Source organism: Acipenser ruthenus, chromosome 2 (assembly GCF_902713425.1).
Source record: "Acipenser ruthenus chromosome 2, fAciRut3.2 maternal haplotype, whole genome shotgun sequence".
Classification (NCBI taxonomy): Eukaryota; Metazoa; Chordata; class Actinopteri; order Acipenseriformes; family Acipenseridae; genus Acipenser; species Acipenser ruthenus.
Genome location: NC_081190.1, coordinates 91,625,187 through 91,652,888, shown reverse-complemented (window position 1 = coordinate 91,652,888; position 27,702 = coordinate 91,625,187). Strand labels below are relative to the sequence as shown.

The window sequence follows — 27,702 nt, the reverse complement described above, 5'->3', positions numbered from 1 at the left end:
TAACCCATATATGCCCAATCCAAAAAGCTAATTGACCGTGACCTTTTACCTCTCCTTAAGGTCAAATGCAACCCTGGCTTATAACTGCTTAGAGAGTGCAGATAGGGCTATGCTGACTATGGAACACATATTGGAAACCAAATGGTCTCTCTTCAAAAATTACCTTAACATTGATCTTTTGACCTATGAAGTTTGTTAGAAGTAAAGTTGATGCGTCAAAAAACATGGAGGCCACGAGCAAATCAAATTTCAGCATATATTGTACTATTAATCTGTGGTAGAATATAGTACAGTCTTTAAAGTTAAAAGACTAGTAGAGGCCAATGGGGTGCTATGCCGCAGGTGAAATACGGTCATAGGTCACATGGTCTGGCACTTTTCCCTCAGTCATTGCTGCTTGCAGCTATATTATTATTATTTATTTATTTTATTTTATTTTTTTATTTATTTATTTTTTTTAATTTATTTATTTATTTATTTATTTATTTATTTATTTATTTATTAGCAGACACCCAGTAAGTAACTGCCTGTTTGGAGCTCTTTCAGCTCAACAGAGCACGAATGGTAATGAGGTAAACACCCATTCAGTAATGGTAAAATTTCTATTTCAGGGACCCAGGGTTATGATAATAACCTAACGTTTTGAAGCCTGGGCTCATGGTGCCATGTGCCTTATGTTCAAAATCTATTTTAAAAGTCTCTTTGAAACCCTGGCAGTTTTGAGCAGAAACCTCACACCACATCCCGTTTGTGTTGAACAGAGCTCAGGCACAGCTTTCCAATGGGCTTTTTGTGAACCTGTCAGTAGACCTGGCCGGATGCAGCTCAGCTTAGGAACACAAAACCTATTTTAAAAACCGAAGACAAACATCAGCAGCCTCCTGGGAAAATCCAGCACTGCTTTTTTTTTTTTTTAATACATTGTACCCCTTGTACAACCGAGTAGTACAGCATTAATATTGTGGCTGCCTCAATTGGTTTTATATATACTTCTTTCTCAGACTTCCAACACGGTCTGTACAGTATATTGGGCTTCAACGCTGGACTGAACCAGTTTTCAGATATTACTTTCTTAATTTTCCTCTTTTAGGAACAAATCCTTCAGGAGTACCATAAACCTGGAAACAGTTTTTGCTGTTTGTATAAAATAAGTATTCAGCTTACTGTAGGATCGCCCCGATGTGGATAAAATGAACATGATCTGCACCGATGTGCATTACCTCATTCAGCATGTCATGACTCTGCGGCATACATACATCATTGTACAATACATGAGAGGAACCTTCTTGAACTTTCTCACTGCAAAAAAAACAAGAAAACCATTACAGAATCAGTTTAAGAAAATCTGATTCTGCTGTCTCGCTAACTAGGAAGGTCAGCAATACATGAGCTGTAATCACTACCAAACCCAGGTAATAAAATGAACCACCCCCCACCCCAAACTTGAGGGAGGGCTGATTCTGGTTTTCTCTGTGTGTGTGTACACTACGCGCCTGCCTGCCTGTGTGGCGGGCGGCGGTGTCAGGGTTACACATGAAGAGGTATTATCAGCCCTTCTCAAACAGCTGCTTCCTTGCTGGCTGGCCTTACGGCTGTGACAGCCCTGCTTTGCTTTTTGGCAGTGGTTTGGCATAGTTTTCCTTCCCCTATCCCTCTCAGCACTGCTTCCTGGTCTCCCGGCAGGGGGACATTTCTAAAAGAAAGCTTCCTGAACCACAAGGACGATAAGCAGTTGTTTGAATGTTTGTTGTTGTTATTTATGTGCAGCTCAGACTCCACAGGAGGGAAAGTTTTCTTTTAAACACTTTTTTTTCTTAATTATATCATTTTATGACTCATGCTCTTCTGGATTTTAACTGGGAGCAGACATCGTTCAAAAGGTAATTTGTTAGCTTTTATTTATTTATTTTGAATGCGGTGATCTTGTGTCGAGCCCTGGTCTTTTACAGTTCTTGCTGAATTACATAAAAGTGTGTAATGCTTGCTTTTATGTCGCCTGCTTTCACGGTTTAAAATCATGTTTTTTTTAACAGTGCCACTATCAGTCTTATATTTTCCTGAATAAGTCAGAGTTGAGTGAAAGTTGTTATATTCTTTCTTTAGACTGAAATGAATGCACTACTAATGCAAATGCTGAACTCTCTAGAACATTTCTGAATTGTGATTGTACAAGGCTAGGACGGCACATGTGGGACATTTACACCCTGTAAATGTGTATCGGTATGCAGAATAAAATCATTATTATTATGTATTGGATGTTCCGTCAATAGGTACTGTAGGGGACTAATTGGTGTTGAAGTGGGGAGGGAGTTGAAAATTGATGCACTGACTTTTTTTTTTTTTTTTTAAACCTATTTTGGTGACTTACATGATGTATTATAAGCAATGATGTATTTGAAATAGTCAACTTTGTCATTTTATTTATTTATTTGTTTGTTTGTTTGTTTGTTTAATTAATATAACAGTTTTATGTTAGACTGGGTGGAATATATGTTCTAAAGTTTTTGCAACAGTGACTTCCAAGATGTCTGACATCATTGATTTGTTATCTCTTTAGACTAGGAGTATAATAGGAATATCACTGGAAGTGTTATTAACCTCAAATTGATATAAAATAATGTTTACACATTGGCATGTACAGTGCCTATAGTAAGTATTCACATTTTCACAGTTTGTTGTGTTACAACCTGAAATCTTGATGCATTTAAATGGGATTTCTTTTTCCTTTACACAACGTACTCAACACTTTGAAGAGGCAAGAGAATTTTTATTGTGAAACAACAGTTAATGAAAAAAAAACCAAAAAAAAAAACTAAAATATCTTGGTTAGGTAAATATTCACCTCCCTGAGTCAATACTTGGTAGAACCACCTATGGCAGCAATTACAGCTGTGAGTCTTTTGGGGTAAGTTTCTACCAGGTTTGCACATCTGGATCATGCAATACTCACCCATTCTTCTTGGCAAAATTGTTCAAGCTCTTTCAATTTGGATGGGGATTGTTGGTGGATAGCAATCTTCAAGTCTTGCCACAGATTCGCAATCAGATTCAAGTCCGTGCTTTGACTGGGTCACTCTAGGACATTCAATTTATTGTTTTTAAGCCACTCCAGTGTCGCTTTGGCTGTGTGTTTGGGGTCATTGTCCTGCTGAAAGGTGAATCTCCGTCCCAGTCTTAGGTCTTTTGCAGACTGAAGCAGGTTTTCCTCAAGGATTTGCCTGTATTTAGCTCCATCCATTTTGCCCTCTGCCCTGATAAGCTTCCCAGTCCCTGCCGATGAAAACCATCCCCATAGCATGATGCTGCCACCACCATGCTTCACAGTAGGGATGGTGTTACCTGGGTGATGTACTGTGTTGGGTTTTAGGCCAAATAGTTCAATTTTTGCAAATTCTAAGCAGGATTTTAAATGGGCTATTTTTAAAAAAGGCTTCCTTCTTGCCACTCTTCCATATAGGCCAGATTTGTGGAGTACCTGAGCTATTGTTGACACTTTTACAGTTTCTTCCATCAACCATGGAACGCTGTAGGTCTTTCAGAGTTGTCATTGGCCTCTTGCTGGCTTCTCTAACCAATGCCCTTCTTACCCGGCTGCTCAGTTTGGGAGGACGGCCTGCTCTAAGCAGATTCTGGGTGGTGCCGTATACCTTCCACTTCTTAATGATCGACTTGACTGTGCTCCAAGGGATATTTTTAATGCCTTTTGAAATCTTTTTATACCCCTCCCCTGATCTGTGTCTTTCCACAACTTTATCCGGAGTTGTTTTGAAAGCTCCTTGGTCTTCATGGTAGTGTCTTTGCTTTGAATGCACTACCCAACTGTGAGACCTTAGAGACAGGTGTATTTAATCTGAAATCATGTGAACCACTTTTATTGCACACAGATGGACTCCATTTAACTTAGTGTGTGAATTCCGAAGGCAATTGGTTGCACCTGACGTTATTTAGGCGTGTCATAGCAAAGGGGGTGAATACTTAACATCTAATGAAGACTTTTCAGGTTTTTATTTTTAATTGATTTGTTTTTTCACCCCCCCCCCCCCCCCCCCATTTTTTCACACATTGAAAGTGTTGAGTAGGTTGTGTAAATCAAAGGAGAAAAAAGCCCATTTTAAATGCATCAAGATTTCAGGTTGCAACACAACAAACTTGCTTTCCAGTAAGTGTCTTGAGACATCCTGAAGTGTGTTGTAGAGCAGCCCATTCAGTCTGGTGTTTTTGAACTGCAGAACTCTAGACAGCTCATACAGTATGTGTGAGTTTCAGGATGGGCATTGTTTGTTGTTTTTTTTTGTTTTGTTTTTCTTTCTGTTATGGAGGTAAGGAAGCTTCAGTCACAGGGTAGCTGTGGCCTGCAGAGTTACAATGAGGACATCAGTCTGTACTGTTGTATTGTAAGGGGAACTTGTCCCAATAAGTAGACACATATTTTGGGCAATGTTTTCAAAGCTTTTTACTCTAGTCTATTTATAAACTTCTATAGGAGTTGAATCTTTTTTTTGTGTATATATATATATATATATATATATATATATATATATACACAGGATAAGAACACTTTTTGATTTAGCAACACTCTGAAAATAGGAGTTAACAAAAAGCTGGAGGAAACGCTGGTTCATGTTTTTGTAAATTTTCCCAAACAAGATCCAAGCATAGATTGTAAAATGTAATTACATCAAGATAATTTAAAGATGTTTCTTTTAAGGTAGTTATCTTTGATTTTCCCCATAAACATGTTCTTCTGTTGCCATTTTTATGTTATTTACAGATTGTTTTTGTTGTAATTTTAACTTTTTTTTTTTTTTTTTTAAAGCACAAATGAATCTTGCAGGTTTCAAACCAAACATGTGAATTTCAGTTTTTGTATGATTGCTGGCTGTCCATTTTTTAGCTCTAAATATTTGTTTTTAGTTGAATCTGTTACAGATCAAGATGATGTCATCAGAAGTGGGTGGTTTGGTTGAGTGACATTTGTCTTGATTTGGTTGATTGGGATACTGCATTGTATGTGTTCCAGTTGCAGTGAAAAAAGTCAGGAAGTAAGGGGTTAATGCTGTGGCCAAAACACTCTGCTCGTATTCCCTAAATGATTCTGGCAGGTAGACACCGCATTGACGAAAGTAAGGGGTAACAGTTTGCTTAATTCAAACCAGATTTATTCACTTCGCCTCAAGCATTGAAAATATACTGGATCTCTCTCTACAGGCCTCCTCCTTATACTTTAGTTTCTTTCTCGGAGAGGCACCTACTGTATTCACGCAGATTATTCATTCAAAAGTCACACAATACAACTTTTCAAAATTACATTTCAACATAACGTTTGCTCCAGTTCCGTTTTTGGCTTTTCTTAGACAAGTAAAATATAGCTGATAATGTTGCAAGTCTCCCTATGCACAGCCTAGACATACTTGAGTACACATTTTCCATTATTGCTTACTGCTGTTTTATTACATTAGCAGCTTTTTGCCTTTTGGAGTGAAGACCTTGAGAATCTCACTTACCCTAGAATAATATATTAATTCTGGCAAACAGTAAATTAGGGCCATAGATCTGTCTACTTGGTATTATTATTACAAAAAAAATAACATTGCATTAAAGCATAATATAAAAGGTTTTCTTATTCAATGGGTTGTACTGTATGTTGTCTAGTGTTGCACAAATTGTGTTACATGTTGAGTCAATTGAGTCGGGTTGATTGCAAGTTTTAAGGTCTTCCCCCTTACCAGTGTACAATTTATATTGTGATTGAGAACAACATTTTTTTTTGTTTTAATGATGGCAGGAAGTTAATATAATACTATTAGTGTCCTTGAAGTTGTGCACAATGCCTTTATAATTTTAATTATTGGTAGAGGAAACATGTCTTCATAGTTTTTAAATAAATAAATAAATAAACTGACTTAATTTTCCAGTTGGCAACACAGTTTGCTCTCTTGGTATGTGCATTACTCATTTTTTACTTAAAATACATCATGAATTCAGCCTGTGGGAACTTTGGCTGGCCAATTGTTCATTTAATAGTCAGATTTAACCCTTACCTTGCCAGGTGAGGTCTACTGAACCCCACATACTACAAAAAAAGCAACTGTCACACCTGGACCTCTCCTTCTTTTCTACCACTGTATGCAGTATGTGGCCAAAACACCCTCCAAGGATTCAAATTAGTAATTTCAATCCATTCGCATCCAAGGTAACCAGTGTTTTTTTTCTTTTTTATTAAAGGGAAAAGTTTGATGTAAATCAAAAAAATTATTTCAGAGTTGGAAAGGAAATCAGTGAGATTATAGAGTAGAGAGACTATACTAATACAGTATATGTTTAAAAAAAAAGTTCCTTTTCTTTCTTTTTGAAAGCTCCTTGGTCTTCATGGTTCCCTCTCTTTGTTGTTTTGAACTCTCTCTCTCCAGCCGCCAATCCCTCCTCCCCGTTTCCTGCTCTTGTCATTCGCCCCCCCCCCCGATTCACTGAGCTCTCCCAGCACTTTATCCACTTCAGTCCACTGCAGCAGCCCAGTTGTACAGCAAGGTTTTTCCGAGTTTATTTTTTTGTTTTTATTTCGTTTTGTGTCTGTGTGTGTGTCTGTGTGTGTGTGTGTGTGTGTGTGTAAAGAATGAATGCTGTGGCCGTCTTCACAGTTGCTATATTGTTCTGCATTTCCTGCTTTTTTGCTGCCATCGGTGTAAGTTGTCTTTAACTTCCAACAATCTATTTTTGTTCCTTTTTTAATTGTTCTTTGACTACTTTGGTGTTTAATTGTGTTTTCTGATGTCTGCATTTCAGGGAAAGTGTAGGCAGTCTTTAAGTTGTTAGCTAGTGTGGCACAGTGATTAGAGTGCACCAGGGGCCCTGAAGGACTGGTTAAAGCAGAGGGACTGGGAGACAGTGTGGCAAAGTGGTTTGAGCTAAGGGACTGGGAACAGTGTGTCAAAATCATTAGAGCTAAGAGACTGGGAGGCAGGGTGGTCAAATGGTTAGAGCTAAGAGACTGGGAGGCAGTATGGTCCAGTGGTTAGGAATTGGGAAACGGCACGGCTCAGTTGTATGCTCTTGGGTATACAGTAACCTTGTGTTTTTTTTTTTTTTTTTTTTAAATGGACTAGGAAGTTGGGTGTCAAGCCTTTTATATATTTAAAGCCAAGACTTTGAAAGGCAGAATTCTGTAGTGTTAAGGACTGGCCTTGTCTCAGACCTGATTTACTGAACACTGCTGGAGAAAACTGTCACTTTGCATTCTTGTGCTTCTGTACTATGTGTTGCAAATTGGTATAAGGAGTAGGACTGCAGTAAGGAACAACTTGTTCCTGACAGAGTAAGAACTGTAGTAGCAATATAAATTAGTTGTTTTATTTAAAAAATGTTGACAGCTTATTTTCTGAATGCTGAAGGCTTGCTGCTGTCTGGACCTTCTCTTGCTTTTGAGTTGTTTATGAAGTTTCTATTGATTCATTTCCTAGTGAAAAGTGCACAAGCTTCCCAACTAAGCTCTGCGTGTCGCTCTAACAGAGACTTCCAATCATGCCAAATCGTGGGGTTGGTTTTGTGATGTGGACTGGAATAGTGAGCTAACATTAAAACAACTATTTTACTTTTTTGTTTGTGTTTACTGATGGGTGCAAAAAATATCTGTAAATTTTATTTCAGTAGTGATTACAGACTTACAGATGTGATTTGGTCAATACGTAGACCCATTTAAAATCCTTCACTAATATTACAATGTCCTACTAACAAATGTTTTTGTCTGCTAAAATGTAAGATGATATTAGAACTCCTTTGTTCATATTAACTTGACAATCAGCTATTTATCTATGTTTGTGAGTTACACATTGGTATTTTAACTGCTCTACTACCTGCATGTGCAGTATCTGTTCTGAGCAGCAGGGGGCCTTCTGACACCAGCTAAACACATGCCACTCTGCCTTAAACTTTGTATTAGTCTTCTCAACACAAAAATCCAGAGCAGTGGAAGTGGTTAGATATTGTACTATTTGAAAGAGCTCTACGTCTAAATAAGTCACAGTTGCAATTGTTGTGATTTTAATTAATGTCTGTACAGCCCTGTTCACACTTGCATTTTTTATACCGGTGTCGTTGTGGAACAGTATCAGAACATCTGTTCACTTTGGAGTTGTTATTCCCGGCGTCATACCAATATAACTATGAATACGAAACCCAGGCAAAAAAATGTTTCGTACCGGTACAGTTGCAAAATGACTTTGAACAGATCAGTGTGGACAGGTGGATCGGTACGACAACGGAATGGATGGGTCTGAGGCGTGAGCCCACTTCCAAGGATATCCTATATTACCAAGATTCTCAACTCCGCCTTTACTTCAGTCATGCTTGTTTAATAAATGTATGTTACAGTAGGAAAAACATACGAACTGACAGCTAATTCAAACGCTCATCTGTTTTCTCTGGTACTGTGTTCAGAAAAGTGCATTTTTTGTATAGATTACAGTATGTCATCATTACCAAGTGTTATGTTTTCCGTCGACACCCTGGGCAATACTTCACAAGTTTTTTATATTTTTAAGCACTGATAAAATAAGCTCAAAGCACCTCAATCCGACTGTGCTCCATTGACTATCAATAGAAGATCTAAGCCCAAGCTCTCTATATCCCACAACCCTTTGCGTGCAGCATGACGGAGGTCCCCATAGAGAATCAGTGGAGTGTGTAATACAGACTTACTTTGATGTAAGTGTATCAATATAAACCAGCTTAAATGTGGACAGGTATATCACAACAGTATCGGTCTTGTACTGGTGTTAAAAAGTGAGTTGACAGAAAGTGTTATCGTATCGGTATATTCTAAACCAAAACAAATGTTACCAGTATGGTTCCGATACAAGTGTGAACAGTACTTAATTTGAGACTATTGTTTGTTGTTTGTTTGTTTGTTTGTTTGTTTGTTTGTTTGTTTATATATATATACAGTACTGTGCAAAAGTTTTAGGCAGGTGCGAAAAAATGCTGTAAAGTAAGAATGCTTTCAAAAATAGACATGTTAATAGATTATATTTATCAATTAACTAAATGCAAAGTGAGTGAACAGAAGAAAAATCTAAATCAAATCCATATTTGGTGTGACCACCCTTTGCCTTCAAAACAGCATCAATTCTTCTAGGTACACTTGCACAAAGTTAGGGATTTTGTAGACATATAGTCAGGTGTATGATTAAACAATTATACCAAACAGGTGCTAATGATCATCAATTCAATATGTAGGTTGAAACACAATCATTAACTGAAACAGAAACAGCTGTGTAGGAGGAATAAAACTGGGTGAGGAACAGCCAAACTCAGCTAACAAGGTGAGGTTGCTGAAGACAGTTTACTGTCAAAAGTCATACACCATGGCAAGACTGAGCACAGCAACAAGACACAAGGTAGTTATACTGCATCAGCAAGGTCTCTCCCAGGCAGAAATTTCAAGGCAGACAGGGGTTTCCAGATGTGCTGTCCAAGCTCTTTTGAAGAAGCACAAAGAAATGGGCAACGTTGAGGACCGTAGACGCAGTGGTCGGCCAAGGAAACTTACTGCAGCGGATGAAAGACACATCATGCTTAGTTCCCTTCGCAATCGGAAGATGTCCAGCAGTGCCATCAGCTCAGAATTGGCAGAAAACAGTGGGACCCTGGTACACCCATCTACTGTCCGGAGAAGTCTGGTCAGAAGTGGCCTTCATGGAAGACTTGCGGCCAAAAAGCCATACCTCCGACGTGGAAAGAAGGCCAAGCGATTCAACTATGCACGAAAACATAGGAACTGGGGTGCAGAAAAATGGCATCAGGTGCTCTGGACTGATGAGTCAAAATTTGAAATATTTGGCTGTAGCAGAAGGCAGTTTGTTCGCCGAAGGGCTGGAGAGCGGTACACGAATGAGTGTCTGCAGGCAACAGTGAAGCATGGTGGAGGTTCCTTGCAAGTTTGGGGCTGCATTTCTGCAAATGGAGTTGGGGATTTGGTCAGAATTAATGGTCTCCTCAATGCTGAGAAGTACAGGCAGATACTTATCCATCATGCAATACCATCAGGGAGGCATCTGATTGGCCCCAAATTTATTCTGCAGCATAACAACGACTCCAAACATACAGCGAAAGTCATTAAGAACTATCTTCAGCGTAAAGAAGAACAAGGAGTCCTGGAAGTGATGGTATGTCCCCCACAGAGCCCTGATCTCAACATCAACGAGTCTGTCTGGGATTACATGAAGAGAGAGAAGCAACTGAGGCTGCCTAAATCCACAGAAGAACTGTGGTTAGTTCTCCAAGATGTTTGGGCCAACCTACCTGCCGAGTTCCTTCAAAAACTATGTGCAAGTGTACCTAGAAGAATTGATGCTGTTTTGAAGGCAAAGGGTGGTCACACCAAATATTGATTTGATGTAGATTTTTCTTCTGTTCACTTACTTTGCATTTTGTTAATTGATAAATATAAACTATTAACATGTCTATTTTTGAAAGCATTCTTACTTTACAGCATTTTTTCACACCTGCCTAAAACTGTATGTGTGTGTGTATATATATATATATATATATATATATATATATATATATATATATATATATATATATAACTTCACCCATGTTTGGAATATTTCATTGGTAACACCTGCATGTTTTAACAGGCAGCTAAAATTACCGACAGCTTTAGTGCTGTCTTCCAATCCTGGTGTTTTCTTTTTTTTTAAATGCTGTGTTTAATCTTAAGAATGAGTAAGAGCTGGACATGAACAATGTTTGGAATCAGAAGAACGTTTAGGGGGGCTTCTTTCCTGCAATCACACAATTTGCCTCGGTGTCTTCCTAGTATTTTAGCATTTGGTAAAGTAGTGCAAAAAAGAAGTGTGTCCTACCTTCTGTTTTAAATTTTACTGTTCCCCCATGGAGATTTCAGAAGAAAGAAATTTAGTTTTATGGATGTGGCCTCTCGTCAACTCAAAGTTCTATGCTACCAATCAGATAGCTATAGATGACGACATGAAACAGTAACTTTTTAAACAAATATTCACTCCAATTTAGTTACATAATTGGAACAGTTCCCCCCCCCCCCCTTTATTTTAAAAGGTACTGTTCAAGGAAAGTACTGGACTACCAGATTAACCTTTGGTCTTGTCGTGAAATAGGAGTTTTGGAAGAAATGTTTTTGATACAACGATTGAGCTTTATCTAAACGTACACTTTCGATCAAGTAGTTTGAGAGTGAAGGTAAGACGTGTATGTAGTGAGTATGGACAGAGGGAAGGAGACACTTCACACAGAGAGTGGTGAGGGTATGGAATGGATTACCAAGTAGTGTCGGTGAGACAATCACTTGTATCCTTTAAGAACCAACTTGACAAAGTTCTGAGATCAACAGCTACAAGGAATCGGACAAGTTTGGATGGGCTGAATGGCCTCCTCTTATTTGTACATTTTCTTATGTTCCTATGGTATAGGGTAGTGGTCCTTTTATACTTGTGCCCCCTAGGGACCAGTGGTGTTAATAATTTAGAGTTTAAACATTTAAATGATATCCAAACATTAAACAGTTACATTGTGTTAAACTCCATTCGACCTATCTAAGCCCGTTTGGTTCGTAGTAGCTGAATGATCACAGAACTTTTGTCATGTTGGGCCATTAAGGATCCAATAGATTCTGCCTCAACAACATGACTAGGTAGCGCATTCCATAACCTCACCACTCTCCTGTGAAGAAATTAACTTGCATTAAACCCCGGTACACTTTTTAATTTAGAAATAAAATCAGGAAATTCATTACACTGCTTGGCTGAAGTGACGATATTGATTTATAATGTTTCCTACAGTAAGCGACACTTGGTATTTTAAAACTAGACACTTCATGGTTGCCTGGCTTTTTCAGTAGACTGTGCTTAGGGCTTCTACAGCCCTGAAGACGATAAGGAAAGCTAGTCAGCAAAGTTTGTCTAAGAGCTGATAGCATTCTCTATTGCATCTGCCAGTTAAATTTAACCTCCTATGCATAACGCAGTGACGTGTTTTATAATTGCAGTTCAGTAGCAGTCTGGCAGCTCTATTATACAGAACTGTTAGTGGTTTTAAAACACTTTAGTTGCAGTTCTGTTGACACTATGACTGTAATCAATCAAGCGCAGACAGGAGGCGACGAGCCACTTTTCAGCCTTGCCACTGGACTCAGACATTCTACTTTTTTGTTTTGTTTTTGTTGTATAAACTGTATTGCCAATGGATGCTTTTAAATTGCTGTTCTAGATGCAGTACATAGATGTATGTGCTGCTACTGGAAAGTGTAAAGATTCACCAGCAGTGTTTTGAGCAAGGAACAATGTCTTCCCAATTTGTTTAATAATACCTTTGAATTGGATGTTGCATAAAGGAGTGTTGATCATACCCGGTCCTTTCTGTTCTGTGAAAGTCAATGTATGCAGAAGAATTTGCAAACCTGGTTGTAGCTTATAGAACTGTCTTCAAGTGCTGAGATTTGAATCCCTTACTTTAATATAACCAGGGCCCTTTTGTCAGTTTGTATTATATAGATTGCAGTGTTTTTTGGAAAAAAAGGGTGTAAATAGGTCAGAAATACACTTGGAAAAGTTAGTAACTCCAGCTGTAAGTAGAGCAAAGGATCGATGTTGAGAGCGATTGGGAACATTATGCAGCTTTAAACACTATTGACATTTGTGCATGAAATAATCATTTTACACTCGGGTAGCTGCTGATGAGTTCCCATTGTAACACGGTGTGCTTTATCTCTTTTACACAACGCTGCGGCTACCCCCTGCTAAACCTATTGAACGAGAGCAGCCTCTTAACTTGCCTGTAGTTAGCACAGCTTCTTGAGCTCCATTCATGAGTTTAGGGGGACTTGTGGACTTGTGACTTTTGGGATATTTGTCATACCTTGTGATACTAAACTTTTGTGGCCTTAGAGTAGTTGGCTTCACATGTCTTTTTTGATATTATGAAAAAATAAATAAAAAAATGCATTCCCTTAATGGAAGTTAATACACCTTGCATAGGGTGTTCTAAGAGATGTAGGATGTAAGCTCCTTCTCCTCTCCCTCTACATAAAATGTTGATCTATAGCAACACTATTTCCTTATCATATTTCAAAGCCACCAACATACTCTATGTAGGCCTTGTCTTTTTTCCCCTCCATCATAGAGACGTACTAACAATAAGACAAGAGAATGTTTCCCACTGTGCTGTCAACACCCACAGTCAGTTACATGTTGATGCTGATGCATGCTTGGCTAAGTGAGCACCTGTGTGCTAGGAAACCTTGTGATACTGATGGAAGTGCACTGGATAAAAGTTATAAAAGTGATATTATTATTATTATTATTATTATTATTATTATTATTATTATTATTTATGATGTTCATTGTTTTTTTCATGCAGATCGCCTTCTCTCAGCACAGTAATTTCATGGACCTGGTGCAGTTCTTTGTGACGTTTTTCAGGTGAGTAGGCAGATCAAGGGACATTAAGCGCTTGTGCTATAAGTGTGCCTTTTTGGATAATTCCTGGGCATGTCAAAGTATTGCATTTTCAAAAGTTTAACCTTGACTTTTGTTCGAAGTTGACTTTTATCATTAGATTATGAATTGCTTTATAAAGACACTGACCATTAATACTGGTGGACACCAGTTTTCGACAATAGTGTCTTTTTCAGTGTCAGACCTTTGTTGTTTGTCTATCAGATTTGTTTTTTGGCCTATGGATGGATGTAAATGTTAAGCATCTTTTATAACACAATTAATAATTATAAACTATTGTTTGTTAACATTGCTGCAATGTAAAATATATCAAACTAAAATAAATGGTTATATATTATATGAATATGTGGATGCATTTGTATCTGGTAATATAGAAAGTACATGAATGAGTCTTTGACACACAGAGCACTGTTTTTTTATTTTATCTGGGAAGAAGAATGGCTCACTGGTTCCTCTAAACCTTTGCTGTGGCAGCAGTATTACAGGGCAAATAATAACCTTGTATTCATTAATGATAAATTGTGATACTGACTGCGAGTTGGGATTAAACAGAGTAGATCTTAATAGCTGCCTGTTATTTTAGCCAGATAAGATAGTTGCTGGCTGGAAGTGAGAGGTAGCGTGATTTTAAAGAGATCTGGCATCTCTGCTTTCCTGGGCCACTTGCTCACGTGAAAGGCCTTGACTGTGTTGCTTGTAGAAGTTATAGATAAGGTGAATAATCTGCTTTATTGATCATCACATTGCTTTATATAAAAGGATGTTTAGCACTTCTGAAGGAGGGCTTCATAACGGAAATGAGACCAGGCACTGACACTATTTTTGTTTTCTCAAAAGTGCCACGATTAACTGCTCTGATATAACAGATTTTTTTTTAATATATATAAAATAAAATCAACCAATACTGCATTTTCTACACGGTAGTCCAATCATAAGTGAGCGGAGGCGGAACATAAACAGTTGACAGTCTTGAGTAGGGTTAACCAGTGGGTGAGTCAAAAATCTGCCCCTTGTTATGCATGTGTCCAATCATGAGTGAGCAGAGGCGGGACATACACCGTGGGAGGTAGTCTCTGTTTCAATTGAAGGTGTTGTGACTTTAATTGGAAAGTCAAAGATCTGCCCTGGTATTGCAGCTATCCAGTCATTAGTGAGCAGAGGCAGGACATAAATCTGCTAGGGTGCGCGGTGTAAGAATAGCTGAATTTCGTGTGATATTGTTAATATTATAGAGACCATTATTGAGAATTATATTGAGAAGTTCGAAGTAATATTTAGAATTGCTTTTTACAAATTAAAAAAAAAAAAGTCATCAGACAATGGAGACATCGTAGCCGATTTGGTTACAAATCAATTTAAGAAAACTTTCTCAGAAAAATTGGAGATTGTTAAAGGGAGGTATACTCCACAAATACCAAACTGATACAGGAAGGGACTCGCCACTTCCAACATTCAAATTAGTAAAAGTATCCGTGGATTACCGGTAGCTGTCATTTAAAAAAAAAAAAAAGAAGAATGTACTGCTGGAACTGTCTTTTGTTCAGAACAGAAAAGGCGATATGGAACAACACTGGCTACAGCAATCTAGGATGTCCAACAAAGTCAGCACAAAAACATGAGCGTTCCTAAAGTCACTTGCGAGCCACTGTAGCACTCAAAACGTTTGGACAATCACACATATGTGCTCCAGTTCAAAATCATAAACTCAGTGTAATTTGCTTAATATTACTTAATATTACTTATTACTTAATATTACTTAATATTACTTAATATTGCTTAATATTACAGAATATTACAGAAAGAAATGTATCTTGAAAGGCCAAGAGTTTAGCATAATACATGTTAAATAAGTAATTTTCAGTTCACAGGGAGCATTGGCTCTGGCATGCACGTGTGTTAGAAAGGCAAAATCTTGCCACGCTACAGCAGCCCCTTATACAGTTAGAGAAGCCCTGGGGAGTTCAACTGGATACCTGCAGGGCATATTGCGTGTTTACAGATGCTGTATTTACACTATTTCGGCAGTAGTGACCATGTGATGTAAAATGACATAGGGACCGTCTATACCAAAAGAATAATGTCCCTCACTAAAATGTTAATGCTTGAATTCCAAAAATATATGGATAGAAATGGATGGTCTTTTGATGTAGTAACCTTGACTATTAGATCAGTAATTTGGTGCACCTGGCATGGACCCACCGTTATTACTTGTGTGTGGTTTTTCAAATACAGTAGTGGGGAAAAAAATAGAAGCAACATTGGTTAATGGCTATAGTATGTGCAATTATTGTACATACACAGTTTATGAATATTCTACTGGGAGGCTGGAATTGGCAGGCTAAACCAGAATAAATGTATTTGTCAGAAACCTGGGAAAATTACCTACCCTCTCAATCAATAGTGTATCAAGTTAGAGAAATTAGACAAATATTAGAAATGAAATGATCTGGTACAAAACCACTTGTCCTACTTAAATCTCTTAGCAACAGACTATACCACAGCATCTGGCAGGAGAGGCAGTCCGTTCTAGGCAACTAACTTTCAGCAGAGTTTCATGGTTTCTTTGCTTTTCGTATGCCGTGGCCTACTTTAACTTGCCTTTGGGGGGTCAGGAGAGTTCTGGAAGTGTAATTGAATGTATTGACTGCGCCAGTACAGAGACCAGGAATCAGAAAATGGGAGGGAGGGGCGGCGGGGCGGTGGAGTAAGAGAAAACGGAGTCAAGTAGACAAGTTATTTTTTTAAGTGCACGGGGGGGGGGGGGGGGGGGGTTGGTTGTGTCATAAATCAGCAGGAAGAGGTGGGGGTTATTGCAATTATGGTATGTACAGTGTCTATAGTAAGTATTCACCCCCCTTGGACCTTTTCACAATTGTGTTACAACCTGAAATCTTGATGCATTTAAATGGGATTTTTTTTCCTTTGATTTACACAACCTACTCAACACTTTCAATGTGTGAAAAAATGGGTGGGTGAAAAAACAAATCAATTAAAAATAAAAACCTGTAAAGTCTTCATAAGATAAGTATTCACCCCCTTTGCTATGACACTCCTTAATAAGCTCAGGTACAGCCAATTCCCTTCAGAATTCACACAAGTTAAATGGAGTCCATCTGTGTGCAATAAAAGTGGTTCACATGATTTCAGATTAAATACACCTGTCTCTGTAAGGTCCCACAGTTGGGTAGTGCATTCAATGCAAAGATACTACCATGAAGACCAAGGAGCTTTCAAAACAACTCAGGGATAAAGTTGTGGAAAGGCACAGATCAGGGGAGGGGTATAAAAAGATTTCAAAGGCATTAAATATCCCTTGGAGCACAGTGAAGTTGATCATTAAGAAGTGGAATGTATACGGCACCACCCAGAATCTGCTTAGAACAGGCCGTCCTCCGAAACTGAGCAGCCGGGTAAGAAGGGCATTGGTCAGAGAACCCAGCAAGAGGCCAAATACAACTCTGAAAGACCTACAGCGTTCCATGGCTGAGATGGAAGAAACTGTACATGTGTCAACAATAGCTCAGGTACTCCACAAATCTGGCCTATATGGAAGAGTGGCAAGAAGGAAGCCTTTTTTAAAAAAAGCCCATTTAAAATCCTGCTTAGAATTTGCAAAAATTGAACTATTTGGCCTAAAACCCAACACAGCACATCACCCAGGTAACACCATCCCTACTGTGAAGCATGGTGGTGGCAGCATCATGCTATGGGGATGGTTTTCATCGGCAGGGACTGGGAAGCTTGTCAGGGTAGAGGGCAAAATGGATGGAGCTAAATACAGGCAAATCCTTGAGGGAAAACCTGCTTCAGTCTGCAAAAGACCTAAGACTGGGATGGAGATTCACCTTTCAGCAGGACAATGACCCCAAGCACACAGCCAAAGCGACACTGGAGTGGCTTAAAAACAAGAAAGTGAATGTCCTAGAGTGGCCCAGTCAAAGCCCGGACTTGAATCCGATTTAGAATCTGTGGCAAGACTTGAAGATTGCTGTCCACCAACGATCCCCATCCAACTTGACAGATCTTGAACAATTTTGTGTTACGCCTGGTTGCTGCAGCAGAACCTGTGATAGCCACAGGCAAATTCATGTAGCATCCACTCCCAGTGCTTATTTCATATTGTATACTGGCCTCATTAAAGACATTCTGTAAAACTTTTTCTTGGTGATTTTGACAAGCCAAATATTCGCTGTTCTGAAACAGTAATAGATGTTGGTAAAGAACACATATAATAGGGCAATACACAGACACAAAAAAGGCTAAACACAAGTAGTACAAGGCCCACTGTTTTATTTTTTACAGTGAGAGCTGTTTCAGTGTGTTCTGTTTTGGATCAATAGCAACTACGCAGTAACCAAACAATAAAGAGAAAAGTATGCTATGAAAATGTGCGTCAGAATCTGCAGTTTACCCCAAGGATAGCCACACACTATCCCGCTTTGCCTTCTGATTCGATATAGGTCTAGAGGCGAGAAGTGCTGGTAAGATGAAGTGAGACCTTTGGTTTTGAGAATGGAATTGGAGCTAATGATTGCATACCATATAGAACCAGGAGAGCAGAGAGGAGTTTATGGAGATTGTAAATGATTTAGTTCCCTTAATAAGCAGGTGCATGTGAAAACACTGAGTGATGAGTGCATCAGGTACCCTTTTGAGTACGAAATGTAACCATTACCTATGGGATATAATCTCTTATAGCCCGAATTACCTGAGCACTTATAAGAAAGCTGCTCCTTTAAGATCCCTGTATGCCTCAGACGTTGTGTCTGCCCCCGGAAGATAAATACGAGTGATGCATAAGGCCCAGCGTCATTTTCTTTCTTTCAGCCTTTACCTGAGGAAGGAGTGAGCTCTGACTTTGTCATAACTACAGAGAAGTTGATTTTGAATTAACTTTTTTCTCTCTCTTGTTTCATATTTTGAAGTAAATTCACTTTTTAAGCGTATAATAAATAGATTGTGATGAAATCCCCTCTGCGGCAGTGTGCCCTACGCGAAGCCGGTGGCTCTCCCCGGGATTCAGTACCTTGTTGTAGCTAAGTTCACTCTCTCTCCCTTGCTGCTCGGCTTTTCATGAGTCGATATTAAAGTCATTGCTAGCGCCCTTTCTATCTGTCGGTCTGCCTGTCAGTCTGTCTGTCTGTCTGTCAGAAAGTTTCTAATTGTTTTCTGTTTCTTTCAGAAACCCAGTGCGTGCATAGGCTGTCTCCCTGTACTAGAGTCCACTTCTATGCACACACGGTATACTGTGCTAGCCGTCTGTTTTCTTCTAGTCAGTTTTTCATGCAACAGAGACACCGCCAGTGTTAAAGGCTTTTTAGCTACACTGCGCCATCAAATTGGCAGGAGCCTTTTCGACCGGAGAATATTCTGAGTGTCTCTATGCTGTTGCTGTGTTTGCTTTGCTTTGCTGCACTGATAACGAAGGCTACTAGATTTGTTCTAGTTAGCAGGCATCTGCAGCCCCTGTCTGTTTTACAGTGCATGCTTGCAGTTTGCCATTGGCTTTTTCTGCACACCACTTGTCCTAGTACAAACCAGGTACCAGTGACTCGCTCTGCCGGTACCAGAGCCTGTAACCTTGTCGGTACCAGAGCCTATACCAGTCAGTACCAGAGCCTGTACCAGTGACCCGGTCAGTACCAGAGCTTATACCAGTGCCCTAGTCGGTACCAGATTCTGTACCACTCACCTTGTTGATACCCAAGCCTGTACCAGTAACCTGGTCGGTACCAAAGTAGATACCAGTTGCCTTTTATTGGTACCAAGGTTGGTACCAGTCATCTGGTTCATTCCAGAATCGGTACCAGTGACCCGGTTTGGTCCAGTTTGACAGCGACTTTTACAAGTACTCCACAACTACCGTGGATAAAAAGCTTGTAGTGTCATCATACATAGTGATGCAGAAAATTGCTGAAGCAAAAAAACACTTACGATTGCTGAGGAGTTGATAATGCTGTGTGCAATTGAAATTGTAAAGGAAATGTTTGGAGAGCAGAAGGCCAAGAAACTGGCAAAAATACCAATGTCAAATGACACTGTCAAACGAAGGATCGCTTTATGTCAGAAGACATAGTTTCTCAGTGCATTGATTGGCTGCGTGACAATGATTTTGATATTTATTCATTTATTTATTGCTTTTATATAGTGCTTTTTATATGAAAGTATTGTAAAGCGCTGTACAGTACATTGCAGAAAAAAAGAACAAACCACAGTACATTTGTATAGCATGTCACACATACAACTGCCACAGTCAGACCATTTTTAAATAACAGTATACACATAATAATACAAAAGCAGCAATTTTAAAGTTACATTAAAACCCACTAAGAAAGCCATTTTATAAAAGTGTGTTTTTAGTCTTGATTTGAAAACTGTAACGGTCCCAGCTTCCCTGAGAAACAAAGGCAGAGCATTCCATAATTTAGGAGCTCTACAAGAAAAAGCCCTACCTCCGGCGATACATAGCAGTTTGATACATTCTTGGTTTTAGTAGTATAAGTTTAATACAAACCTGAACTTGTTCACACTGGGGCTAATCGAGTTTGTTGTAAAACCTGGAATGGGTGAAACTGCTATACAATAGCAGTCTTATTTCCATCCCCAATATATATATATATATATATATATATATATATATATATGTGTGTGTGTATATAATTTCTATGGGGGGCGGGCAGAACCCTTGCTGTGGACTATATGCCATGGATCCTAATCGGTCCTCGGCCAGAATGTGTTAAAGGCAGTTTATCTTCCCTTAGCATATTTGCCGGTGCTGCAAGTCCTTCATTTGCGACCTGCTTGGGTATTCTATCCTATTAGGTAATGGTTACATACTTGAAAGGGAACGGTTGGTTATTATTAGGCTTGCTACTTTTTAGATTTTAATCGGTAAAGCTTGTTAAATAAATTTATAAGAGTCAAGAGTCCACTTCGAAGCGACACACAAGCAAACCACTTGGAGAGGGGAAGAGGGAATGGGCCCCAGGTTCGGCTGCCGGAGATGGGCTGAAGCATCTCGTCTCCTGGAGAAAGCCGCAGCTCCTCTTTCAGCAAAAAAGTAAATACATTAGGAAAGATAACCACATAGCAGGCCTAATATTTATTTAGTTATAAAACGAATGCTGAATAAGATGTCTGTGTTATAAAATGCCAGCTCAGCTTTTCTTCCGTTCAGATACTGTATCAAAATGGAGAGATAGAAACGGAAGTTAGACTGAGAAGTTGTTTACAGTTTGAACAACACTGGTACTGTATTTACTGTAGAAATATTGCATGAATCACTAGTATAGGGAATTGGGGGACATGCTGTAGGAGCATTATATCCAAGGCGTGTTATAATCAAGAGCCTTATAGCGAGGTAGCACTGTGTTTATATATATATATATAATATATATATATATATATATATATATATAATAGTGCGCAGGTGTAGAGGTGATGTGATTATGAAACAGAAGACAGACAAGAAAGTTCATGATCCAAACAGACGTTTATTTTTTGATTCCCAGTCTGGCAACTGCAAAGAATAATCCCAGGCAATACACAGCAATGTGTATTTCACTGTTCCAAACAACGGGTTACAGTCCCAGAATAATAAACACAGTATAATACACACAAAGACAAACGCACAATCACAAATCTGGAGTGAGTGCTAACATGCAAGTGGTGAAATACAATTTATTAGTGCACAGTGGTGAAGTGTTGTCCGGGTTGGTGCTGGCCTTAAGCAACAACTCCTGGTACGTGTTAGCATAATAAGAACTAATGAGTACAATTAGAAACCACAAAATAAACAAACACTGAACGCTCACAGTTACTTTTTTACTCTCCTTCATGGGTTTGCTCGCTCCTAAGAAAGGAAGAGATTGCTTAGCCATGTCCCCTTTTGTACCATCAGTCACTCCCCTTTGGTTAGCGAGTGCAACCGTTTCTCCTCCAGTCCACGGTTGCCACATCGCTTTCCTTCTGGGGCGATGACTTGGTATACCGTGGCACTGCCCCATTTTCTAGATGGCCTACTTCCACCTTTCCCTGGAATGAATTGTCAGACCATCCAGTCCGGGGCACTCTGTTCCCTTACACAGTGCCCTCTCAGGTCGGGAGTGAGATCTATAACAAAGATTCATTCTTTCTCTGTCACATGGATTTAATCAAATATTTTAAACATAGATATCAAACAAAGTCACAGAAAATGTGAACACAAATACAGATCAAAGTTTTCAGTATGAAATGTGACACACTGTCAAAATGAAAACATTGCAAAGTTAGTATTGGGTATGACCTCCCTGAGCATTAACACAATTTTGGCAGCACTGGTGCATTGACCTGATCAGCCTCTGGATAGACGGCTGTTGGATGATCCACCATTCTTCCTGCGCAGCTGCAGCCAGCTGGCGAAGTTTGGCTGGTCGCGGTTGTCTCCTGTGGATGGCAGTGTTGATTTGGTCCCACAGATTTTCTGTTGGACAAAAAGGCAAGACCTCCACATTGTTTTCTTGAAGTTGTGCAATTGCAATACTAGCGCTGTGTGGTCTTTCATTGTCCTGCTGGAAAATCAACACTTAGGATTGGCTTGCAGGAACGGAAAAACTGTTGCTTCAAGGACATCATCGATGTATCGTTGAGTAGTAAGGTTGCCCTCAATCTTGACCAAAGGCGTTCTTGTGTTAAAGGAGATTCCTCCACACATCACACTTCCAGCAGTTGGCTTAATCAATGCAACAGTGAGCATAACGCTCACCATGATGTCTCCACACACGTTGTCTTCCGTCAGGTCTGTCAAGGGCAAAACGGCATTCGTCGGTCAATAAAACACTCCACCACTCTCTGCCGCCACCTCAGATGTTCTCTGGCAGCAGAAGATGGCGATTTCGTCTCTCAGCTGTCAACATGTTACCCCTGAACAGCCTCTGAGCATGCAAATCATTTTCATGCAATGGCGTCATTCTGCTGATGCGCAGGATATTTCTTCTTGGAATTTCTTGTGCTTTAGCCACTGCAAGCTGAAAACGATTACACAGATGGATCAGTCGGATGTGATAGTAATAGACCATGATGTAATACCTGTAAATACATTCATTCTGAAACAGAGATTAGAGGCATTAAATCTTCATTCAACATTCATAAACATTTTACGTGTACCTCTAAAGTAGTGTGCTGCATTATCTGCAAGAAATGCAACTAATTGTATATTGGGGAAAGTAAAAGGCCTTTAGCAGACCGGTTTGTAGAACACTTAAGAAGCATTCTCATTAACACCACTGCATTTCCAGTAGCTTGTCACTTCAACAGTGATGATCACACTGCTGGAGACATCACAGTCTGTGTGATCAATCAGTGCTATGGAACAAATGTTGCTCGGAAACAAAAGGAACAAGAGTTTATCTTCGAACTGGGAACTTTGGAACCTCTGAGAATGACCATTCTATTCTAATAATCATGACACCATCCACAGAATTTTTGTATAATTACAATTCTTGAATAACAACAAGTTTCTTTTCAAACAGATGAAGAAGGGCTTTTGCCCGAAATGTCCTGAAAGTAAAATATTTTTTTAATCTTATAAACTTTTTGTGTACATTTTTTAAAACCTATATATATATATATATATATATATATATATATATATATATATATATATATATATATATATATATACACACACTGTGTGTGTGTGTGTGTATATATATATAATAATATAAATATTATTTTATTTAACATAATGGAATCAAAGAAACTACAAAATGATATCGCAAAAGTTAACATAACATTATTCAGCAGGTTTCATTTGACTTTAAAAAATAGTTAATTCTATAGGGTGGTGCAAAACTTTTGACCATAGCTGTAGTGTGAAATCGTTACCAGCTGAAGGCGTTGTTTGTGCAGATTTGCTCCCGGAAAAGGGATTTGGTTAAACCGATCAGTGGAAAGCTGGAGCAGAATTGTGGGGAGTGTATTACTGGTTGCAATGCCGTTGTTCCTGTTTCTGATTGGACGTCTCTTCCAGCTGTTTCCTGTCCCTGCTGTTGGTGGCGGCAGTCGTGTGGAAGATCAAACAGAGCTGCTGGGCGTCGCGGAGGAGAGAGGTGAGACTCGACCAGGCTAGTGTTCTTCATTAAACTCTTTTAATACAGCTTCAAAATGACTGCAAGCCTGAGGATGTGTCGGAATCATACCAGTGTTGCACAGGCGCCAGTGCCCAATATATCAGTGATGGCTTCAGTGAACAGTGCAACACTAATATGCTCCCCCACCAATAACTGTCTTTTATATGCAGTATGCAGTGCGCAGTAAAGCAACGTTTTAAAAGAAAAAATGTAAGTCTTTTCAGAAGTAATTTGTGTTGAAATAGGTAATAAGCAAATAATGATCTAAGGAGCAATAGAGTATCATACAGAACATGCATGATATTAAATACATGGATAATTTAGATATAGAATATTTTATATAATGTAATTAAATTATCCCTTAAAGATCCACAGGCACACGTTGCTCATGCTGTAATTTCTAGCGTTTGTATGAGATACTATAATCTGTTTTGCATTTACTTTGTTAAAAGTCTGCTTTTGTTTAGCTCACTTTGTAAATGTTTCTGGCTCTTTAAAGATGCCTAGTACAATCCCTGCTTGTTGTTCTCTGCACTGATTTTGCAGGCTGTAAGTTGATGAGGTTTCTGTATTGTTTCCCCCTCCCTTATGAATTAGTTCTGATATCTTCAGAGATGTAAGCCTGGAGTTTTTTCAATAATGCAGTAAGTTAAACTGGCTTGATTTATTACACTATGTAACACAATTTTTGTTCCTGGGTAGTAAGTGTTATTTCCTAATTGCTTATGCCTCAAAAGTATAGACAATGGCTATTATTCCCCACAAACTTTGCTTTTGTGGCCAGGACAGTGATATTTTGAAATTTACCTATTTTCAATGAGAAAACGGGCGAATTTGTGTCTTTTCGTTCACATAAAGTCCGAAAAAAACAACATATGAATCCAAATTAACATGTATTTATACTAAAGTAATACAAAAATGACTACAAAAGATTTAGAAGTGAGTAGTTTTTCGAGATTTACGATTATACTGTAAATCACTTTCACGAATCAGCCCCCAAATGTAGTCTCCCATCATGTTCTCGTTATACTGTCCTTGGTAGCGGCGTTCAAAGACCAGTATATCCTGGTGGAAGCGCTCGCCTTGCTCCTCCGAGTACGCTCCCATGTTCTCCTTGAATTTATCAAGATGAGCATCAAGGATATGGACTTTGAGGGACATCCTACAGACCATTGTGCCGTAGTTCTTCACCAGAGTCTCAACCAGCTCCACATAGTTTTCGGCCGTGATTGCCCAGGAAGCCCCGAACCACTGCGACAAAGCTGTTTCAAGCCGCTTTCTCCTTACTAGTGAGCTTCTTGGGGAATTCATTGCACTCCAGGATCTTCTTTATCTGTGGTCCGACGAAGACACCAGCTTTGACCTTTGCCTCAGACAGCTTAGGGAAGAAGTCTTGAAGCTACTTGAAGGCTGCCGACTCCTTATCTAGAGCTCTGACAAATTGTTTCATAAGGCCCAATTTGATGTACAGTGGTGGCATCAGCACCTTCCGGGGGTCCACCAGTGGCTCCCACTTGACGTTGTTCCTCCCCACAGAGAACTTGGTCCGCTGTGGCCAGTCCCGCCTGTGGTAGTGCGCCTTGGTGTCCCTGCTGTCCCAAAGGCAAAGATAGCAGGGAAACTTGGTAAAACCGCCTTGGAGACCCATCAGGAATGCCACCATTTTGAAGTCTCCTATGACCTTGATGCCATCTCAGAAAAATGCAGATATGTATCCACTTAGGCAGCTGGAACTAAACTGAACTGGTGGGCTTAAGGCCCCTGTATTTATACTACTATGTATGTTACTGGAAAGTTCTAGAAAGTTCTAGAAGTTACTCCAAGTTTACTCAGCACTGAATCTATCTGGAATGTTCTGGAAAATAGGTACATTTCAAAATATCACTGTCCTGGTCACAAAAGCAAAGTTTGTGGGGAATAATAGCCATTTTCTATACTTTTGAGGCATAAGCAATTAGGAAATAACACTTACTACCCAGGAACCAAAAAATAAATAAAAATTGTTACACGGTGTTATAAATGAATAAAGAAAGAAAGACCAGTGTGCCCCTTCATTACAACACAAGTTTCTCAATCTCAAAAACAGACCCAAAAAAATGTAGCCTTGACTTTGGTCATTGTTTTATTTTTTGTAAAAAACAAAACAATGAAGGAATATTTAAACCAGTGATTGCAGACAAAAAAAATAGAAAAAAAAGTAGTTGCTCAAAAACATGTTTGAATTGCATTTTTGGAATGGAGAATAAAAGTATACTTTATAGAAACAAACTGCAAAACCCATTACATATCCTTAGGGGCTTCAATCACGGTCTACAGGGTAAGTGGGTAGATTCAGAGCTTAGTAGTAGTTTGAGTCACCACCAGCTTTGACACGATACCGACACGATAAGAAAAGCACTTTGTTTTGATTACTGGCCCTTACAGGGCCACCGTACTTTGCAGTACAGGCTTGAAACACATATCATTGGATAGGAGAGGGACTGACTTTCACTTCCTGATTGGCTTTTATTTTGTGTGACATCACTGAGAGGGACATTTAATGTCCTAAAGGGCGGAGACAGTTTACAGCTGTCTGCAGAGACAAAAGCAGAAACAAAACATCATCAGAACTTGTTTAGAGCTAATAAAAAAGGGAAGCACTGTATATTTGATGTATTTGACTTATAATTGTATTCGAACATTTATTCTGTCTCGTGTATATATGTGTGTTTTTATAACATTTATAAATATCAAGAAACGAGTAGATATAAGAAGATACTATTTCATGAACTAAATATATCAGGTACATTTCTTTTTTTCCTTATTAGTGATGATAATGGAATGAATAACTTATTTTATTTATAAATTTTTATTTTGAGAAAATAATCGAGAGTAGTTTCCATTATTGCTTATATAAAGACCCTGAGAATAAACGTGTATTATGTCATTGCAATCACTAAGGTGAAACAATGTCTTGTAATTTACCCAAACATCAATATTTTTCAACAAAACTTTCAGGAAGTATTGTAAGGTCCCTCAGTAATAGAATAATACGTTTTTATACATGTATTATTATTATTATTATTATTATTATTATTATTTGTTTATTTAGCAGACGCCTTTATCCAAGGCGACTTACAGAGACTAGGGTGTGTGAACTATGCATCAGCTGCAGAGTCACTTACAATTACGTCTCACCCGAAAGACGGAGCACAAGGAGGTTAAGTGACTTGCTCAGGGTCACACATTGAGTCAGTGGCTTAGGTGGGATTTGAACCGGGGACCTCCTGGTTACAAGCCCTTTTCTTTAATCACTGGACCACACAGCCTCCTATGTATCTAAGCAGAATACATAATAAATTAAATCTGTAATTAAAGAAATAGTGTGTTGAAAACAGAGAAGTTTGTATGGTGTCTGAAGTACTTTATAATGTTCCCCAGAGTGTTCTGAGAAAAGGACACCATTTCCAAGATGCTACTGTAAAAAATTGATTTTTTTTAGTGAATTTGTATAGGAAGAGAGTCAACTACAGCCAAAAAACACCTGGTCCAGAGGGAGCATCCCACTGAAAAATGCTTGGTCTTAATGCCATCAGTTCTGGACTAAGCGCATCCCATTAACATGAATTGTTCCCATAATTTCAGTGCTTTGGTAGGTGTACGTTAGCCTTTTAGAAGAAAGGAAAATAGGAAATGGGTGCAGTGAGTGTTCTTTTGTTTTAAAAATAATTGGACGTTGGTGGTCTGCTTGCAGAAATAGCTCTTGAACTCAATGCAAAATATTGATAAAACTGTAGTAACTGGAGGCAGGACGAGTTATAAAAAAAAATACATATTTCAGACTAAATGACAGGGCTTTAGCAAGCAGGCAGTTTCACAAATAAACATGAAAAACATTTTCTCATCTCCTAAAACAAGCCAGTGATCCCAACACAGAGTTTAATGTCGTTTTCCGAGTCGGGATGAGAGTGGAGCGAGCGAGAGCTATTAACCCCTCGGCTTCCCCGAACGGCTGGGAAGACAAGGTTAAGTGGGCTGGTCTGTGGGCTGTCAAATACCACATGCTGCCAGCGGCAAACTTAAGACATTTCAGAGAGATTTGTGCTGTGCCTTCTGAAACGAGTGTG

The 27,702-nt window shown here is 39.0% G+C and overlaps 1 protein-coding gene across 3 annotated transcripts in view; it reads left to right on the top strand.

Annotated features, from left to right (window-relative positions):
- Nucleotides 1-27,702, top strand: part of LOC117409042 (attractin-like) — a 184,420-nt gene that overhangs the window by 103,909 nt on the left and 52,809 nt on the right. For all 3 annotated transcript variants that reach the window (XM_034014569.3, XM_059003785.1, XM_059003790.1), the window contains exons 25-26: nucleotides 13,390-13,451; nucleotides 23,497-23,575. In XM_034014569.3, coding sequence (XP_033870460.3) covers nucleotides 13,390-13,451; nucleotides 23,497-23,575 — 141 coding nt within the window. The remainder of the gene's footprint in view (nucleotides 1-13,389; nucleotides 13,452-23,496; nucleotides 23,576-27,702) is intronic.